A 21,518-nucleotide genomic window follows, 5' to 3' on the forward strand; every position below is an offset into this window, starting at 1 on the left:
CTTAATTAGCACCCCACCCACCAACTTAGACATTCCACAGTGGCAGCAGTGTGCACTACATACAAGATGCATTGCAGCAACTCACCGAGGCTCCTTTGACAGCAGCTTCCAAACCAGCGACCTCTATCACCTAGAAGGACAAGGGCAATAGGTGCATGGGAACACCACCACCTGCAAGCTCCCCTCCAAGCCACACACCATCCTGACTTGGAACTATATCACCAACGCTTCACTGTCAAAATCCTGGAACTCCTTTCCCAGCAGCACTGTATATTAAAAAAATGTCAATGTTGAGGACTCCCAGGGCCAATCCCACCCATACCACTGTGCTGCCACCTCTTCTGGGTCTGTCCTTACAGTGGGACAGGACATACCCAGGGATGGTGATGGAGGAGTCTTGGACATTGGCTGTAAGGTACGATTTGGTGACTATAACTGTGTCAGGCTGTTGTTTGATTAGTCTGTGGGACACCTCTCCTAATTTTGGCACAAATCCCAGACTTAGTGAGGAGGACTTTACAGAGTTGTTTGGAGTGAGAGGTTTTGGGATATCCTGAGGATATCAAGCACTATATAATTGCGAAATACTGAATTTCTGTCAGTGAGGGAACAAATGAGTTCATAGTAACATAAACTCAAGCACACGATGTATGTCACCTAGGCGTGTGCAAGTATTGACTGTGACACAAAAGGGCAGACACCAATCTGTTGACAGGTTAGTAGTCCTGAGATTTAGAGATGGAATATTAATGAGGAATCAAAAATGATACAAACAAAAGGAGCAAAATAATCAAAGCACTAAATTGGTGAAATTCAAACAGGATTTCTCATACCAAATTGAGAGGAGAAATTTAACACCTTTGGGCTGCATTAGTCTGATATTGTATAAGTGTAGAAAGGTTAAAGAAATACATTATTGGATGTTGATCACTGTGCTACAGAACAGATCAATTCTGCCACCGTGCAGTAATATGATCATAATAATGGTGGGGTAATACAGTCTCCTTTCACTTTTATTTTCTTCTCTTTATATCTGTAACCTATGGTTTTGCATACTGAAGTGTTTTTGAAGCTGTGTCTTGCTTTAATATTTATGAAACTGAAATAGAAAGGGCTGAAGGTGCTTAGCAAGTCCAGTAGTGTTTGTCGAGAGTCACTTTAGAACTGCATTGAAACAATGTCACCTGTAGTTAAGCTGGTCCCATTCCTGCCTTGGTCAGAAGGTTTGGGTTCAAGTGCCACTCCTGCAGAACCCAGGTTGACACTCCCAGTGCAGTGCTGAATGAGATGCTGAGCCAAAGCCCCATCTGCCCTCTCAGACAGATGAAAGGGATCTCTTGGTACTATTCAAAGAAGAGCAGGGAAGTTCTCTCTGTTGTCCTGGCCAATATTTATCCTTCAACCAACATCACTACAACAGATTATCTGGTCATTACCACGTGGCTGCTTGTGGGGTCTTGCTCAGCTCAAACTGGCTGCCATGTTTCCTACAACAGTGACTACACTTCAAAAGTCTGCCATTAACAGTAAAGGGCTTTGGTATGTTGCATGGTTGTGAAAGGTGCTATATAAATGCAAGTTATCCCTTTCTTTCAGGATCTCCCAGTGTTCATTCTATCCTGTTGTCTCCTAGACAAGGTTAACGATTTTAAATTCTAGCTGATTTAATGTTTCTCACTCCTAAACGTTAAAAATATGTTTAAAATGGCTAAGTGACCTGCATCACTCCAAGTTTCACAGACATCATAGACCTTTGCAGCACAGAAGGTTGCCATTTGACCCATCATATCTGTGCCAGCTCTTTGAAAGAGTTGTCTAATTTAGTCCCACTCTTATCACATTCCTGATGTGGACAGCGTTGAAAGTCACAACCCCAGGTCACTAACAATGCTGTTCTACAATTGACCACCAGATGGCACAAGAGCAGCTCAAACAGCTGCACCAATTCTAGAAACACAGGAACATAGGCTATTCAGCCCCTTGAGCCTCTTTCATTTAGTGAGGTCACAGTTAATAAGCGACCTAACTCCATAAACTCAGCTTTGCCTCATATCCCTTAATCCCTCTGGTTAACAAAAATCTATCAATTTCAAATTTAAAATTAATAATTGAACTAGCACCGACTGCCCTTTGCAGAAGAGACTTCCAAAGTGTATCCTCACTTCACTGCTGAAGGCTCTGACTCTAATTTTCAGACAATTAGTCCTAGAGTCCTCAACCAGAAGAAATAGCTTCTCTCTATCTACCCTATCTGCTCCTCATAATATTTTGAGAACTTCAATCAATTCCTTAACTGTCTAAATGCCAGGGAATACAACGCTACCTTGCGTAATCTGTCCTTTTATATTAAGCCTTGGAGTCCAGGTATCATTCTGGTAAGTCTACACTGCACTCCCTCCAAGGCCAATATATCCTTCCTAAGGTGTAGTGCCCAGAACTCCAGTTGTGATACAAAAGGGCTTTGTATAGCTGAAGCATGACTTCTAACCCCTGTATTCTAGTCCTGTAGATACAAAGGCCAGCATTCCATTAGCCATTTTGATTATTCCTATACCGGCTCATGACATTTTAATGACCTATGCACCTGTCCCCCAAGTCTCTTTGGGTCACCACTGTTTCTCCACATTTAGTTTTTCCACATTTAGAAATTATCCTTTTTAGGTTCAAGTGGATGACCCCATATTTACTTACATTGAACTCCATTTGCCACAGTTTTGCCCATTCACTTAATCCATCAATATCTCTTGGCAATGTTATGCTTCCATCTATACAGCTTACAATGCTGCCTATCTGTGTCATTCGCAAATTTGAATATGTGACTTTTTATCCCACCATCTAAGCTGGTAATCGTGAATAGTTGAGACCCCAACACAGGTCCTTGCAGGACACCAATAGTCACATCCTGCCAAAAAGAGTACCTTCCATTTCCCTACTCTTTGTCTCCTGCCACTCAGCCAATTTCCTAACCAGGTCAATAATTTGCCTCAATTCTATGAGCTTCAACTTTAGCAAGAAATAGGAAGTATAAAAAGAGTAAGAATTTCCACAAATATATAAAAAGGAAACTAGCTAAAGTAAACATTGGTCCCTTAGAGAATGAGACTAGGGAATTAATAATGGGAAAAAAAGGAAATGCAGAGGCTTTGAACACATATATTGTATCTGTCTTCATGGTAGAAGCCACAAAAAGCACCCCAATAATAATAGAAAATGAAGGGGCAAGAGGGAGGAACTGAAAACAATTATGATCACTAGAGAAAAAGAACTACAGAAACTAATGGGACTAAAGGCTGACAACACCCCTAGACCTGATGGCCATCATCCTAGGGTCTTAAAAGAAGTGGTTGCAGAGATAGTGGGTGCATTAGTTGTAATCTTGCAAAGTTAAATAGATCCTGGACAGTTCCCAGCAGACTGGAAAACTGCAAATGTAAAGCCCAATTCAAGAAAGGGCAGAGATAGAAAGCAGGATACTATAGTCTAGTTAGCCTAACATCTGTCATTGGGAACATGCTAGAATCCATAACTAAAGAGGACATTAAGAAAATTAAAATACAATCAAGCAGAGTTGACATGGTTTTCTGAAAGAAAAATTGTTTGCAAATTTATTAAAGTTCTTTGAAGATGTAACAAGCAGGATGGATAATGGGGAATCAGTAGATATGGCATATATAGATTTCCAAAAAGTATTTGATAAGGTGCCATATCTAAACTTACTTCACAAAATAAGAGTTTATGATGTAGGGGATAATATATTAACATGAATAGAGGATTGGTTATCTAACAGGAAACAGGAAGTCAGGATAAATAGGTCATCTTCAGGTTGGCAAATTATAAATAATGGGATGCCACAGCGATCTGTGCTGGGACCTCAACTACTTACAATCTCTATTACTGACTTGGCTCAAGTGACAGAGTGTATCATAGCCAAATTTGTTGACGATACAAAGATAGGTAGGGAAGCAAGTTGTGAGGAGAATACAAAGATTCTGCAAAGGGATATAGATAAGTTGTGAGTGGGCAGGATTTTGGTAGATGGATTATAAGGCGAAAAATGTGAAGTTGTCCACTTAGGTGGCAATAAAAGCAGAGTATTATTTAATTGGAGAGACACTGCAGAATGCAGTGACACAGAGGGATCTGGGTGGCCGGCTACATGAAACCGGAAAGTTAGCATGCAGGTACAGGAAACAATTAGGAAGGCAAATGGAATGGTGGCCTTTATTTAAAGGGGGCTAAAATGTGAAAGTAGGGAAGTATGCTAAACTTGTACAGAGCATTGGTGAGACCACACCTAGGGGAGGGGTTTAACTTGGTTGAAGGCATTTCAGACAAAGGTTCACTTGTTTGATTTCTGGGATGATGCGGTTGTCTTTTGAGGTTGAGCAGGTTGGACCTATACCCATTGGAGTTTAGAAGAATGAGAGGCGATTTTATTGAAACATAAGATTCTGAGGGGACATGACAAGGTCGATGCTGAGAGGATGTTTCCTCTTGTGGGGGAATCCAGAAATAGGGGGCACAGTTTCAGGCATAGTTAAGGAGGTATGTCTACTCTCAGGGGGTCGTTAATCTTTGAAATTCTCTGCCCCAGACAGCAATGGAGGCTGGATGATTGAATATATTCAAGATTTTGATTGACAAGGGAGTCAAGGGTTATCGAGGGCAGGCAGGAAAGTGGAGCTGAGGCCATAGTAAGATCAGCCATGATCTTACTGATGGTGGAGGAATGTTGAGGGGCTGAAAGCCCTACTCATGTTCCTATTTCTTACATCATGTTCTATCAGCCTATTCTGAGGGACTTTATCATGCATTCTGGAAGTCCATATAAACAACATACATAAATATTCCCTTGTCCACTACTTTAGTCACCTCTTCAAAAGTTCAATCAGGCTTGTCTGGCATGACGTACACTTTGCAAATCCATGTTGGTTCTCTCTGATCAGCTGAGAGTTTTCAAGGCGTTCAGTCACCCTATCTTTAATTATAGGCTCCAGCAATTTTCCAACAACAAACGTTACGCTAACTGGTCTATAATTCCCTGATTTGTTGCTCTCACCTCTCAAATAGCAGAGTGACATGCACAATTTTCCAATCTAAAGGAACGTTTCCAGAGTCAAGAGAACTTTGGAAAGTTGCAGTTAGAGCCCCATGAGTAGGGAGATTGACTTCCATTTGCTACCTTGTGATCTGCATTAAGTTCAGGAACTCGTTGAATGTAGGGTTCCAATGTGCTGAATGCTCAACAGAGCACCAGAATATGCACATTAATGTAGTCAGAAAGCTTTAACTTTAACTAAGTCACAAAGAAAGGCAGACAGAAGCTCAGTGATATCACTCTTGCCTGTGTCAGAATTTGGAGATTCAAGTCCCAATCCAGAGACTTGAACCCATAACCTGGGCTGGCATTTTCAGCACAGCCCTGTTGGAGATGCCGTCTTGTGACTGAGGTGTTAAACCGAGGCCCTGACTGTCCTCTCAGGTGGACATAAAAGATTCTATTTTGAAGAGGAGGAGGGGAGTTTTCCCAGGTGCCTTCCCTCAACCAACACCTAAAAATTGATTATCTGGCCATTGTCAATTTTGAGAACTTGCTGTATTCAAATTCACAGTCACCTTTCCTACATTACAACAGTGACTACACTTCAACAATGTTTCATTGGCTGAAAAGCATTTTAGGAAATCCTGAGGTTGTGAAAGACACTCTTTAACTGCAAGTCTTCCTTCTGTAAACAAAATGAAGCTTACCCCAATCCTTCACTAGATTGTTCGACATGTACAGTACTCGTAGCTTCCTCATGGCATGAATTCCTTTAAGCTTCTCAATCAAGTTATATGAAATCCACAACTCTTGCAGCGTTTCTCCCACTGCCTCCTGCAGGAAGTAAAGCTGATTACAACTCCAGGTTTTCAGAGTCCCTTTGTACCATTAATTTGACAGATAGTGCAGGATTTGTGAATTAGAACAAAAGGATTGAGCAATAAGCAGGTGGACACACCATTGTATTATTGGAGCTAATTAGCAAGCCAAAATGCCTACAGAAATCACTAAAACCTAGTGAACAGGTACAAAAAATAATTTAAAAGACTAATGGATTGGTAGCCTTTACCGTAAGAGGAAGACAAGGGGTGGAAGTTATGTTACAGCTATACAGGGCTCTGGTTAGACTCCATCTGGAGGGAGCATGTTCAGTTCTTGGCACTGGATCTCAGGAAGAATATATTGACCTAGGAGGGTAGGCAGTGCAGATCCACCAAGATAAGGGTAAACAGGCTTAAGTTATGAGGACAGATTGGGTTGACTCGGCTTGTATTCCCTAAAGTATAGAAAATATATAAAGGGTGACCTGATTCAAGTGTTTAAGGTGATGAAAGGATTTTGTGGGGTAGATAGAGAGAAGCTACTTCCTCAACTGGGGGAGTTCAGAATAAGGGGAAGAACCTTAAAATAAGAGCTGGGCCATTCAGGGGGTGATGTCAGAAAACACTTCTTCACACAAACTGTAGTGGAAATCTGGAATAAAAACAAAAAATGCTGGAAAAACTCAACATGTCTGGTAGCATCTGTGGAGAGAGAAACCAAGTTAATGTTTCAAGTCCAGTATGATTCTTCTTTGGAGCTAGTGCATCTAGTAGCATCATCTACTAGATCAACTAGTGCCATCCGGAGTATTTTGATTCTATTTTAGTGGAAATCTAGAACTCAGTTTTGAAATTTCAATCGATCCCCAGCCTTTTGGCAGAATGTTCCACATTATCCTTTGTGAAAAAATGCTTCTTGGTTTCATTCCAGAATGGCCTAGCTCTAATGTTAAGGTTGTACTTTGCAAATTTGATGCAGAGCCAGATATATGGGGAGATAACCAAAAGCTTGCTCAAAAGGGTAGGTTTTAAAGAACCAATAAAGGAGGAAATAGTTTGAGAGGCTGATGGGTTCAAAGATGGAATTCCAGAGCTTAGGGTGCAGGCAGCTGAAAGCCTGGCTGCCAAAGGTGATGCAATTAAAATTGGGAAAGCGCTTAAGACCAGAATTAGAGAATCTCAGAATGGTTACAGCACAGAAGGTGGCCATCTGGCTGTTGTGTCAGGGCTGGCCCTCTAAAGGATAAATTCACCGGTGCCATTCTCCCACCTTCTCCCAATAGCCTTGCACAGTCTTCCTTTGCAAAAAATAATCCAACTCCCTCTTGAATGCTTCAGTTGAAGCTGCTTCCACCACACTTTCTGGCAGTGCATTCCAGATCCCAACCACTCAGAATCGCTACAGCGCAAGAGGTGGCCATTCAGCCCATCGTGTCTGCACTGGCTCCCCAAATGAGCATTTCATCTAGTGCCATTCTCCTGCCTTCTCCTTGTAACCCTGCAGATTGCTGCTTTTCAAATAACCATCTAATTTCCTTTTGAATGCCTCAATTGAACCTGCCTCCACCACAGGCAGTGCATTCTAGACCCTAACCATTCGCTGTGTGAAAAGGTTTTTTCTCTTTTGCTTTTGCTTCTTTTACCAATTACTTTAAATCTGTGCCTTTTCGTTCTCAATCCTTTCACGAGTGGGAACAGCTTCTCCCCATCTACTTTGTCCAGGCCCCTCATGGTTTTGAATATTTCTATCAAATCTCCTCTCAGCCTTCTTTGCTCCAAGGAAAAGAGTCCCAACTTCTCCAATCGTACATCATAACTAAAGTTCCTCATCCCTGGAACCATTCCCGTAAACCTCTTCTGCACTCTCTCTAATGCCTTCACATCCTTCCTAAAGTATGGTGCCCAGAACTGCACACAATAGTCCAGCTGAGGCCTAAATAGTGTCTTATACAAGTTCAACATAGCTTCCTTGCTCTTGTACTCTATTACCTTATTAATAAAGCCTAGGATATATGGGAGCAGGAGTTCCTCAGGGTAGTGTCCTAGGCCCACCCATCTTCAGCTGCTTCATCAATGACCTTCCTTCCACCATAAGGTCAGATGTTCGTTGATGATGGCACAATGTTCAGCACCATTCGCAACACCTCAGATACTGAAGCAGTCTGTGTCCAAATGCAGCAAGATCTGTACAATATCCAGGCTTGGGCTGACAAGTGGCAAGTAACATTTGCGCCACACAAGTGCTGGGCAATGACCATCTCCAACAAGAGAGAGTCTAACTGACATCCCTTACATTCAATGGCATTATCATCGCTGAATCCCCCACTATCAACATCCTGGGGTTTACCATTGACTAGAAACTGAACTGGACTAGCCATATGAATACTGTGGCTAAAAGAGCAGGCCAGAGGCTAGGCATCCTGTGGCGAGTAACTCACCTCCCAACTCTCCAAAGCCTTTTCACCATCTACAAGGCACAAGTCAGGAGTGTGATGAGATACTCTCCACTTGCCTGGACGAGTGCAGCTCCTACAACACTCAAAAAGTTTGACACCATCCAGGGACAAAGCAGCCTGCTTGATTGGCACCCCACCCACAAACATTCGTTCCCTCCACCACTGATAGACAGTGGCAGCAGTGCGTACCATCTACAAGATGCACCAAGGCTCCTTAGACAGCAGCTTCCAAACCCACGACCACTCCCATCTAGAAGGGCAAGGGTAGCAGACACATTGGAACACCGCCACCTGATGATCCCCCCCCAAGCCACTCACCATCCTGACTTGGAAACATATCGCCGTTCCTTCTGTCACTGGGTCAAAATCCTGGAACTCCCTTTCTAACAGCACTGTGGGTGTACCCACACCACAAGGACCACAGTGATTCTAGCTCACCACCACTTTCTCAAGGGCAATTAGGGATGAGCAATAAATGTTGGCTTAGTCACCAAGTGCCACATCCCATGAATGAAAAAATGGCCATTCGACCCCTGGAGCCTGCTCCACATTTAATGAGATCATGGCTGATCTTCTACCTCAACGGCATCTTCCCGCACTATCCCTTATTCCTTGATGTCATTGGTATTGGGAAATCTATCCACCTCTGCTTTCGACATACTCAATGACTGAACCTCCACAGGTAGAGAATTCTAAAGGTTCACCACCCTCTGACTGAAGAAATTCCTCCTCATCTCAGTCCTAAATGGTCTACCTCTTAATCTGAGACTGTGTACCCTGGTTCTAGACGCCCAACCAGGAGAAACATCCTTTCAGCATCTACCCGTCGAGCCCTGCAAGAATTTCGTACATTTCAATGAAAATTTCTTCTAAGCCATATGCTTTATTAACTTTATTGCTTTCTCAACCTGTCCTTCCACATTTAATGACTTATGTACATTTAAACCTAGGTCCCCCTCCTCCTGCACCCCCTTTAGAGTAGTACCCTTAATTTTATATTCTCTCTCCATGTTCTTCCTGCCAAAATGTATCATCTCACATTTCTCCACACTGAACTTCATTATCCACCTATCCACCCTTTCCACTAACTTGTTTATGCCCTTTTGAAGTTCTACACTGTCCTCCTCACAGTTTAAGATGCTTCCAAGTTTTCTATCACCAACAAATTTTGAAATTTTCACTGCGCAAAAAGGATTTTCTTCATGTCACCATTGCTTCTTTTGCCAATTATCTTAAAATCGATGTCCTCTGGTTCTCAATCCTTGCACCAATGGGAATGGTTTCTCCCTATCTACTCTATCTAGACCTCTCATGATTTTGAGCACCTCTACCAAATCTCCTCTCAACCTTCTCTTCTCTAAGAAGAACATCCCCAAGTCATTAAGTGCAGCTTTCAGCAGCAAGGATTAGGGCTAGAGTGAAACCATGTTAACATACCAGGCCATTTAAATTCTTTATGTTGTTCCTTCCCAGCGACAGAATTGTTAATTTCTCTGGAAAACACGAGAAAAAGGACAACATTTCACTTTTAAATAACATACAAAATTGACGGGTAGGAAAAGACCAACTGGTCTATCAAGCCAACTGAACACTTATGATGGCTGGAGATTCATGTCCAGATACTTTCCAACTAAATTTCCCCTCCCCCACCTCACAGCCATGTTCCTTCATGTCGTTGGGTCAAAATCCTGGAACTCCCTTCCTAATAGCACTGTGAATATTCCTACAACAGACTGCAGTGGTTCATGAAGGCAGCCCTGAAGGGCAATTAATGATGGGCAATAAATGCTGGCCTAGCCAGCGATCCCATGTATAAATTTTTTAAAAATCTCCTGGATAAGGCTAAATGCAAGGAAATATCCTGGTCCAATAAAGGTAAATTACTCTGAAAAATTCCTCTCCCATCCTTCAATTGTTTGAGATGGCATCTCAATTCAATCCACAAAATTCTGAACAGTGTTGGCACTTTTGATTTGGTCATTATGCCGAAGATGGATTACAAAATAAGGATGAGCCCAGCAACGCTCCAAACGTAAGCCTCAGCCACTCCAATCCCAAGGCAATGCATGAGCCACTTGCTCAGTTTGCCACTGGCAGCAGTCCATTTTTCCCCATACTACATGGGCATCAATGTGGAGAGCACCTTCAGTTGTGTGTCATGCACTGGTGATAGTAGTCACTGAAGACGGTACCCATCAATCCAATCAATTCCTCCTTAATGACTGACTCTACGAAGATAGATCGTTATTTTTCTGGAAGTGTTGAAATTGTACTTTAAATATTATCTTTTTGCTCAAACTTGGCCTGATTTTAAAAAATTTAAAAGGGGGTAAGAACCAAAAAAAAACTTAAATATGGCTCAGTGTGCAGCAAAACAGTAATTTACTCACTGGGTCTAGTTAGCTTCTATAAGTAACCTGAGCTACAATCTCATTGTTTGAGGCAGTAACTCAATTAAACTACTGCCACTTTGCCTATTGTAAAGCACCTACCTACAGAAAAAAAGGAATCCCACTGAAATCTGATAACATTTAAAAGAACTGGTTTTCAATAGAAATTTTCAGGTAAAAAAGGATTATTAGCAAAGGTGGGTGAACATCACTGATGAGCCCAAGCATCAAGCATACTACTTAAGTATCTGTAAGGTTCATCAGCTCATAGTAATGCTGCACATTAAAAACTGAGGACCATTGCTCTCTTGATTTCAGCAAGAAAACGGCAAGCACAATTAGACATTTTTTCCATATGTAAAAATTCTTTTGTCAGAAGAATATTTTAACAGTACACTAAGTAAACTGGCTCTCCTTAGGTGCTTTCACAACAGATGCAATTAGTTAAGGAGTCCAGGGCCGGAATTTTACAGCATCCACCCATGGGGGCAGGATGCGAAGTGCGGCGGGCTGTATAATTGGGCATATCAGTGTGCTGTGCCCATCACCATCCTGGCCCCACTACAATTTTACCAGCGGTGGGATAATGTGTCAGTGACCCGCTCATCAATCAGGGTCCTAAAGGGCTTCCTCCTGCCATTTCTCAGGTTTTACCCACGACAGGGAAGCTGCCACCAAGTGTCCAGCCCTCTAGTTCAAATCTGGCAGACTGGTGGTCAGGCAAGGGAGTGACTCCTTTTCAGGCCCCACTGTGCCACCATGCTAAGGTATTCCCCCACCCCTCATTTCCCAAACCTCCCTGCTCTGTCCACCCCGACCTCCCACAACCTCCAGCCCCAGTGAGACCCGGACTTAGCTTCACCCATCTCCATGGCTTCTCTTCTTCAGGGGACTGCATGCAGTCCCAGCAATGGCCATCACCCACAGTGGCGCTGCTGGGACATGACAGCTGCCAGACAATCAAATGGCCGGCAGCTCTCGGAGGCAGACTTCCACCCAGATGGAGGCAAAGTCTTGCTTCGAGCCAATTAACAGCCCAAAGACCATTAAATGGTTTCAGGGTGAGCCAGCCAAGCAGGGTTGGGCTCACCCCCTGACTTTTACCATGTCGGGCAGTAACCACCCCAAGCATAAAATTCAGCTCCAGGTTTTCCTTTGTCTGTTACACCCCACATGGTATTAAACTAGCTCTGATCTAAATTTATTTTAAATCCTCCTTGGGATGTAGGTGGCATTGGAAAGGTTGCCACTTATTGCCCATCCCTAGTTGCCCTGAGAAGGTGGCAGTGAACCTTTATTATTAGATATCAATTCCCAGCATTTTGACCCAGTGTCCAAGCTGGGATGGTATCTGACTTGTAGGGAGATTTGAAGGCAATGGTGCTCCTCTGAACCTGCTGCCCTTGCCCTTCTAGGTGCTGGAGGTCACTGGTTTAGGAAGTGCTACTAAAGAAACCTTAGCAATTTTTAAAAGGAGTTTATTCTTGGGATGTGGGTGTCACTGGCAAGGCTGGCATTTAGTGTCTATCCCTAGTTACACTAAGGTGGTGGTGGGCCTTCTTCTTGAACCACTGCAGTAGCTGTTTGATGCAGTTAAGTGGTTTGCTAGGCCACTTGAGAGAGCAATTAAGAGTCAACCAGATTGGCGTGGGGCTGGAACTACATACCAGCAGACCAAGAAAGGACAATAGGTCTTTGTTCCTAAATTAATTCATTCATTAGTGACAATAATGAACCAGTTGGGTTTTACAACAATCCAACAGTTTCATGATCACTTCTACTGATACCAACTTTTTATTTCCAGATTTCTTATAAACCAAATTCAAATTTGGAAACTGCCATAGTGGGATTGGAGCTCAAGATTCTCTGGATTATTAGTCCAGGTCGCTTGGTTACTAGTCCAGTAACATAACCCCTGTACTACCATACCCAATCTTGCTCTTCAGTGCATCCTATAGATAGTACACACTGCAGCAACAGGACATGTGTGCTGGATATTCATGCCAGTGGATGGTGTCACAGACAATTGAGAACATGTGTCTATGTTTCTTCTTATAAGATTAGGCAGCTAGTTTTATTAATGTAAATGGAGTCGACAATGCATTTTTGCTCTCTGTCGATCTCCATATAAAAGTGGAGCCCAGGAAAAACCAGTGATACATAAACATCCTTCTAAAACTGGAAGCAACAGAACTGAAATTAATAAAAACAAATTAAAGATGATATTAAGAGAGAGACACACACTTACTTAGTCCATTCAAATTCGCTATCTTTTCAATGCAGTTTGTTGAAAGGGACAACTTTCTGAAAAAGGGAAGAAACATTTTACATTTGGGACATCATCACATTTCTCTTTTTTGCATCAACTGGTTTACACTTGCTTAAAGCATATTGCTGGCAAACTGTGGACAAAATTAGATAGATAAAAAAATGCAGGCCTTTGCTTTCTCCAAATGTCATGGGTTTAGAAGGTGCTCCTGAAGGAGGGTTGGCATGTTGCCATAGTGTATTATGTGGATAGTACATATTGCTGCCACTGTGCACTGGTGGTCGAGGGAGTTAATGATTGAGGTGATGGATGGCGTGTCGATCAAACAGGCTGCTTTATGCTAGAGTTTGAGTGTTGCTGCAGTTCCACCTATCCAGACAAACGGAGCGTATTCCATCTCACTCGTGACTTGTGCCTTACAGGTGGTGGAGGGGGTTTGGGGAATCAGGATGTGAGACACTCACTGTAGAATATCTAGCCTCTGACCTGCTCTAGCAGCCACAGCAGTTACAAAGATAATTGACCAAAAGAGTTTGCACCATCATTCTGTTACCAGACAGCCCAAGTATAGTTGGCTACATTTCCAAGAGGACATGTGTTGAGTTTGGATAACTACAAAACCAAGTTGAGGAATTTCCTGATACTGATAACCTTGTACTTCCAAGACTAACAGAAAGGGGAAATGGAGAATTGAGGGAAAAGTAGAAGGTTACAACAGCTCTCTAAGCCAAAACAGAAACTGTTTAAAAAAAATAGTTGAGCAGTTAGTATCGGGGGCAGGGGGGGGGGGGGGGGGGGCACAAATTATCAATTAAACTGGCAAATAGTTTCTGATCAGAGTGCTAATAGGATACAACTGAGTTTCCTGATCTCAAACAGGATGGTGAATAATTAGCTTCAGTGCTCCTTAGTGTGGGGTCAGGGAGTGGGGGAAGGGTGCATTTAAGGTGGTGAAATCAGCCAGCATTCCTGCCTTCAAGTACTGGTAGAAAGTGCATGAACTAGACATCAGGCAAGGGGCACAATTGAGCTTGACTGTGACACTCCTCATGATGAAACAGCCCAATATGGTTCACCTCAGTTCAGAGAAAAAGAATGCCCACTTAGGCGAGATATGCAATGCCAGTGGAACCAGACCCAAACACAAGTCAGGATCTATGAGAGAGCAGAAATCTTGGAGATGTTATGGCTTTCAACATAAAAATATACATTTTAAGGACGGAATGACCGGCAGAAGTAAGAGACACAAGTAAGCACTCAAGATTCCACCTGGTAAAACTTACTCGCAATTACTCAGTGTAGAGAGGGACGCATCCATCTTTTCAATTGGTGGCACCTGGCCGTATAACTTCACCTCCACGGCTTCAGCTGCTTTCTCACCCGACCTTTCCTCCTGAAAGTCATGAATCATCCAACCCTGTCATTAATATCGAGACAAATCATGTGCGCTATTGCCCGTCCTTGTTTCCAAATTCTTCCTTGGCCTAATTTCTATCTCTGTAACCTCCTATATCCCTACAACTTTTCAAAGTCTCTGCACTCCTTCAATTCCGGCCTCTTACATATTCCCCATATTAACTGCCTCATCATTGGAAGCAGAGTCTTCAGCTGCCTGGGCTGAAAACTTGGAGTCTTTCCCTAAACCACTCTGCCTCGTTCCTCCTTTTAGAGGCTCAGTAAAACCTGCTTCCTCATATGCCCCAAATAGCTCCTATTTTCCAAATAGCTCGGTGTCAACTGTGAAATGACAACCCAGTTAAGCTTGACTCGGTTCTCACCCGATAACAATTCAATACTCATCAGCAGCAGTCATAGACTGGAGAGATGGTAACTGTGAGAAGGTCAAGGGCATCAGAATACATAACCATACCCTGTCAATTAGACAGCAACAGAGAGGATTCAAGATATGGCTACTTTTTAGAATCTGCCAGAATACATAACTACTATATGGAAATATGAGGTCCCAGACAGGGCACATCTAGATAGGCACAGGTCTTTGAAGCTTCCATTCAAACATACAGTAGACTGAAGGGATAATCAAACACTCATGTACAAGGCACCCAATTCATAGAACAACACAGCACAGCAAGAGGCCATTTGGCCCACTGTACTTGTGCCAGCTCTTTGAAAGAGCTATCCAATTAGTCTCACTCCCCTTCTGCCTTCAAGTATTTATCCAATTCCATTTGGAAAGTTATTACGGAATCTTTTTTCTTATTTCATGGGATGTTGCCTAAGCCAGCATTTATTGCCCATCCTCAAATGCCCTTGAGAAAGTGATAGTAAGCTGCCTTCTTGAACCACTGCAATTCATATGGTGTAGGTACACCCATTGCTGTTAGGGAGGGAATTCTAGGATTTTGACCCAGTGACAGTGAAGCAATGTTGCTATATTTCCAAGTCAGGATGGTGAGTGACTTGGAGGGGAACTTCCAGGTGGTGGTGTTCCTATGCATCTGTTGCCCTTGTCCTTCTAGATGGTAGCGGTCATAGGTTTGGAAGGTGCTGCCTAAGGAGCCTTGGTGTGTTCCTGCAGTGCATCTTATAGAGGTGCACACTGCTGCCATTGTGCGTCAGTGGTGGAAAGAGTGAACGTTTGCGGATAGGGTGCCAATCAAGTGGGCTGCTTTGCCCTGGATGATGTCGAGCTTGTTGAGTGTTGTAGGAGCTGCACTCATCCAGGCAAGTGGGCAGTATTCCATCACACTCCTAATTTATGCCTTGTAGATGATGGACAGGCTTTGGGGAGTCAGGACGTGAGTTACTCGTCACAAGTTTCCTAGCCTCTGACCTGCTTTTATAGTCACAATATTTATATGGCTAGTCCAGTTCAGTTTCTGGTCAATGGTAACCCCCAGGATGTTGATAGTAGGGGATTCAGCGATAGTAATGCAATTGAATGTCATGGGGTGATGGTGAGATTCTCTCTTGCTGGAGATGGTCATTGCCTGGCACTGGCAAATGATATTTGCCACTTGTCAGCCCAAGCCTGGATGTCCAAGTCTTGCTGCATTTGCACATGGACTGCTTCAGTATTTGGGGATTCGCAAATGGTGCTGAACATTGTGCAATCAGCAAACATCCCCAGTTCTGACCTTATGATGGAAGGAGGGTTATTGATGAAGTAGCTGAAGATGGTTGGGCCGAGTACAATCTTTCCCCAGAACCATTTCGGATCCTGTATGCTGGGTCATAACAACTCGCTGCATAATTTATTTCTTCTGTTTGTTTTGCCAAATGCTTTAAATCTTACCAACCCTTCACGATTTTGAACACCTCTATCAAATCTCCCCTTAAGTCTCTTTGCTCTTAGAAGAACCCAAGTTTCTCTCGTCTCTGCACATAACTGTAGTTTTTTTTAAATCCCTGCTACAATTCTAGTACATCTCCTCCACACCCTCCCTAATGTTTTATCCAAAAAGCCAGTGGTAATGTATAGAACTCCAGCCAATCTTTACACACTTTTATATTTATTTACCGGGGTTGCATATTACAAGCATATACCTCCTAATTCAACAACCACACTTTCAGCTCATGTCTATTTATAGGGACTCAAGTGAATCACTAGTTAATGCCCATCACCTGCATTTGCACACAACTAAGACCCTGACAAGCTACCTAAAGTGTGGTGCCCGGAATTGTTCCAGTTGGGATCTAACTATTACTTTAGGAAGGTTTAACACAGCATCCTTATTCTTGTACCCCATGTCTCTGTTTAAAAAGCCAAGGATCCCATCTGCCTTTTAAACAGCCTTCTCAACTTACCCTGAAATCTTCAAAGTGGTGTTTACATTTAGGTTGCTATGTTGCTTTATTTTTCATTCATTCACGGGATGTGGGCTTTGCTGGCTGGGCTAGCGTTTATTGCCCACCCCATTGCCCTTGAGAAGGTGGTGGTGAGCTGCCTTCTTGAACCGCTGCAGTCCATGTGCTGTAGGTACACCCACAGTGCTGTTAGAAAGGGAGTTCCAGGATTTCGACCCAGCCACAGTGAGGGAACGGCAATATATTTCCAAGTCAGGATGGTGAGTGACTTAAGGGGAACTTCCAGGTGGTGGTGTTCCCATCTATATTCTGCCCTCGTCCTTCTAGACGGTAGTGGTCATGGGTTTGGAAGGTGCTGTCGAAGGAGCCTTGGTGAATTCCTGCAGTGCATCTTCTAGATGGTACACACTACTGCTACTCTACGTTGGTGGTGGAAGGAGTGAATGTTTGGGATGTAGTGCCAATCAAGCAGGCTGCTTTGTCCTGGACCGTGTCAAGCTTCTTGAATGTTGTTGGAGCTGCACGCATCCAGGCAAGTGGGGAGTATTCCAGCACACTCCTGACTTGTGCCTTGTAGATGGTGGACAGGCTTTGGGGAGTCAGGAGGTGAGTTACTCGTTACACGTTACTCTGACCTGCTCTTGTAGCCACAGCATTTATATGGCTAGTCCAGTTCAGTTTCTGGTCAATGGTAACCTCCAGGTGTTGATAGTGGCTGATTCAGTGATGGCAATGCCATTGAACATCAAGGAGCAATGGTTGGATTCTCTCTTGTTGGAGATGGTCATTGCCTGACACTTGTGTTGCGAATGTTATTTGCCACTTGTCAGCCCAAGCCTGGATATTGTCCAGGTCTTGTTGCACTCCCTTTAAAATTGTACTACTTTGTTGATATTGCCTCTCCTTAACCTTCTTACCAAACAAATCACTTCATACTTGTGTGTGTGTTAAATTTCATTGCCACGTGTCTTCCATTTCGTTAGTCTGCTCCTGAAGTCTGTAATTATCCTCCACACTGCTGACTACATTTGAGTTATGTGCCATCCGTAAACTTTGAAATTACTTTTCCCTTTCACCCCAAATAGATTAACAATCTTATCAATAAGAGAAGTGTCCCCAATCAAATCTATGGTCAAGATGCAAGTCTGCGCAATGTTGGTTGGGCTCCACATGCATCTCAGTGCCCTTGGGGCCAGGGAGAGGGGGGTCTACTTCAGCTCGCTATTTGTTAAGAGAGCAAAGACAAGTGAGGGGGCAAATTGGAGCCCCAACCACGATCAGTCTTGGTTGTGATTTCACTGAACCCCGGCGCCCCCACCTTAAAATTGATGCCAAAGCTCAGAAAATAGCCAATCGCTTTGGGGGTGTTTGGGGCAGAAGAAAAACTGAGAGGTTAAACTGTGGGTGGATGGTGTAGAAAGGGGCAATGGGGCTAAATGGGATGTGTAAAGGGGTAGAAGGAGGTGGTGGGGCAGAAAGTGGATAGTCAAAAAGAGTCAGAGGGGTAAGAAAGGGAGAGAAGGCAGTGCTGAGCAGAGGGCCTGGGGAATCAGGGGTCAGGAGTCAAGGGTCAATACCACAGCATCAGGGTCGCAGTTACTTCCTCAGGCTGTGGGGGGGCAGGGGTCAGTCTGTCTCTCCTCACACGACAGGGGGGCGGTCTCGACTCCCCGACAGCGGGAGGGGGTGGGAAATGCATGTCAGGGTCTCTTCCCTGTTGCCGGTGGTGATGGGGGTTGTCCATGTGCTGCCTTTGCTGCTTTTACTCACCCACTTGGCCAGGGCCTCTTTAATGGTGGTTGCTTTGGCCTGGAGAAAGAAAAAGAGAGTTACTGTGTGAGATAAGGTCAGGCTCCTGGGTTTGGGTTTGGGTTTGGGGTGGGGTGGGGTGGGTTTGGGGGGTCGTTTCAGTGTCAAGGTGGGCTGCAGCCCCAGTGTTCGGTGGGGGGGCGGGGGGAGGAGAGCAAGAGAGAGAGAGAGAGAGAGAGAGAGGGGCTGCAGCCTCAGTATCCGAGGGGAGTGGGGAGAGAGAGGAGCTGCAGCCTCAGTGTCGGGGGTGGGGGAGGTGAGGGTTTGCAGCCTTAGTGTCGGGGTTAGGGGGGTGGGAAAGAGGGGCTGCAGCCTCAGCATCGGGGGTGGGGGTTGAGGGTTTGCAGCCTCAGTGTTGGGGGGTAGGGGTGAGGGGCTGCAGCCTCAGTGTCGGTGGGGTGGGGGGGGGGGGGGGAGAGAGGGGCTGCAGCCTCAGTGTCGGGGTAGGGGGGGAGGGGCTGCAGCCTTCGTGTTAGGGTGGTGGGGGGAGAGGGGAGAGAGGGGTTGCAGCCTCAGTGTTGGGAGGGGGGAGTGAGGGGTTGCAGCCTCAGTGCCGGGGGGGGGGGGGGGGGTTGCAGCCTCAGTGCCGGGGGGGGGGGGGGGTTGCAGCCTCAGTGCCGGGATGGGGGGGGCGAGAGGTTGCAGCCTCAGTGCCGGGATGGGGGGGTGAGAGGTTGCAGCCTCAATGCCAGGGGGGTGGGGGGGCGGTTTGCAGCCTCAGTGCCGGGGGGGGGGGGGGGGGTGAGGGGTTGCAGCCTCAGTGCCGGGATGGGGGGGTGAGAGGTTGCAGCCTCAGTGCCGGGATGGGGGGGTGAGAGGTTGCAGCCTCAGTGCCGGGGGAGGGGGTGAGGGGTTTGCAGCCTCAGTGCCGGGAGGGGGGGGGGGTGAGGGGTTTGCAGCCTCAGTGCCGGGAGGGGGGGGGTGAGGGGTTTGCAGCCTCAGTGCCGGGAGGGGGGGGTGAGAGGTTGCAGCCTCAGTGCCGGGGGGGGGGTTTGCAGCCTCAGTGCCGGGGGAGGGGGTGAGAGGTTGCAGCCTCAGTGCCGGGGGGGGGGTTTGCAGCCTCAGTGCCGGGGGAGGGGGTGAGGGGTTTGCAGCCTCAGTGCCGGGAGGGGGGGGGGGTGAGGGGTTTGCAGCCTCAGTGCCGGGAGGGGGGGGGTGAGAGGTTGCAGCCTCAGTGCCGGGGGGGGGGTTTGCAGCCTCAGTGCCGGGGGAGGGGGTGAGGGGTTTGCAGCCTCAGTGCCGGGGGTTTTGACTACAGTGTTGCGGTGGGTGTTTCTCTCCCCCTGGCAGGGAGGAGGGGGGGGGGGCTGCGGTCTCCACTCCCCAGCGACGTGGGGGTGTTCACTCCGCTGTCTCGGGGAGCTTTGACTACCCACTGTCGAGGGAGGGGGGGCGATTTGGCTCCCCGCTTTTGCGGGGGGGGTTTCACTCCCCGCAATCGGATGTGGGTGGTGGGGGGTTTGACTCCCCACTGTCGGGGCTGTAACCCCGGGCCCGGCCGCTCTCACTCACCATGGCCCCGCTCTCCGTGCGCGCGACGGCCGCGGTTGCTAGGGGGAAAGGCAACCAGCGCGCATGCGCGTCTTCACTAGAACTGAGGGGCGGGGCCTGAATGCGATAGCAGAGAATTAAAGGGACAGGTACCTCGAAACCCCCAGCACTCAAAACATCCTGCACCCTAAATACTGAAACACCCTCCACCCAAAACATCCTGCACCCTAAATACTGAAATACCCTCCACCCAAAACATCCTGCACCCTAAATACTGAAATACCCTCCACCCAAAATATCCTGCACCCTAAATACTGAAATACCCTCCACCCAAAATATCCTGCACCCTAAATACTGAAATACCCTCCACCCAAATCATCCTGCACCCTAAATACTGAAATACCCTCCACCCAAAATATCCTGCACCCTAAATACTGAAACATCCTCCACCCAAAACATTCTGCACCCTAAATACTGAAACATCCTCCACCCTAAACACCCTGCACCCTGAACGCCCAAACGCCCTGGATCCTAAACAGTCAGCACCCTAATACCCAGCACCTGAACACCCTGCACTCCAAACACCCAGCACCCAAACAGATTAGCCATGATCTTATTGAATGGCGGAGCAGGCTCAAGGGGCCGAATGGCCTACTTCTGCTTTTGTTTCTTATGTTCATATGTTCACATCCCAGCATGGCAGGTGGTAGAAATATAGAATTAAAAGTCTAATGATGACCGTGAAACCATTGTTGATTGTTGGAAAAACCTATCTGGTTCACTAATGCCCTTTAGGGAAGGAATTCTGCCGTCCTTACCTGGTCTAGCCTACATGTGACTCCAGACACACAGGAATGTGGTTGACCCTTAAATGCCCTCTGAAATGGCCTAACAAGTCACTCAGTTGTGTCAAACTGCTACAAAGTCTAAAAGGAATGAAACCAGACTGACCACCCAGCATTGACCTAGGCACCAGAAACGAAAATGGCAAATCCAGTCCTGTTAACCCTGCAAAGTCCAAAATTGGGAGAACTGTCTCTCAGACTTGTCAAGCAACAGCCTGACGTAGTCATACTCATGGAATCATACCTTACAAAGTGCAGACTTAGATGAAGTGTGATAGAGAGAGGGGTGACACCTTCTCCCTGTGGCAACCTGTGCTCTCTCTGCTTAGATCCCAATTCCAGCATCCACACAAGAGATTGTATCACCTCTCTTCATGTCAGTTGTATATTCCAAAGAATATGGAGGTTAAGCTTATATCTCGCGTAGGATCCCTTTAGCCTTTTCTCATAGCCAAGGTGATTAATCTTTCTAATATCCCAGCCATTAACTCCTGAATGATCCATCCTCCATCTTGATGAGATAGGAAGGAGCTGTTCACACCTCCAGGGGCACCATTGTTTCTGTCAGGGTCTCCATAGACTTTGCAACTCCATGGAATGGAATGTGACTTCACAGGAACAAATGAGCAGT

General features: G+C 45.6%; 1 protein-coding gene across 1 annotated transcript in view; it reads right to left on the bottom strand.

The window, feature by feature from the left end:
- Positions 1-20,140, bottom strand: part of dnal1 (dynein, axonemal, light chain 1) — a 43,225-nt gene extending 23,085 nt beyond the window's left edge. Inside the window, exons 1-6 of the mRNA XM_078563010.1 lie at positions 20,064-20,140; positions 18,513-18,551; positions 14,261-14,370; positions 12,957-13,012; positions 9,756-9,811; positions 5,749-5,875 (exon numbers count right to left, since the gene is read on the bottom strand). Coding sequence (XP_078419136.1) covers positions 5,749-5,875; positions 9,756-9,811; positions 12,957-13,012; positions 14,261-14,370; positions 18,513-18,551; positions 20,064-20,066 — 391 coding nt within the window. The 5' untranslated portion in view covers positions 20,067-20,140. The remainder of the gene's footprint in view (positions 1-5,748; positions 5,876-9,755; positions 9,812-12,956; positions 13,013-14,260; positions 14,371-18,512; positions 18,552-20,063) is intronic.
- Positions 20,141-21,518: the final 1,378 nt, after the last annotated feature.

This window comes from Cetorhinus maximus, chromosome 18 (assembly GCF_964194155.1).
Source record: "Cetorhinus maximus chromosome 18, sCetMax3.hap1.1, whole genome shotgun sequence".
Classification (NCBI taxonomy): Eukaryota; Metazoa; Chordata; class Chondrichthyes; order Lamniformes; family Cetorhinidae; genus Cetorhinus; species Cetorhinus maximus.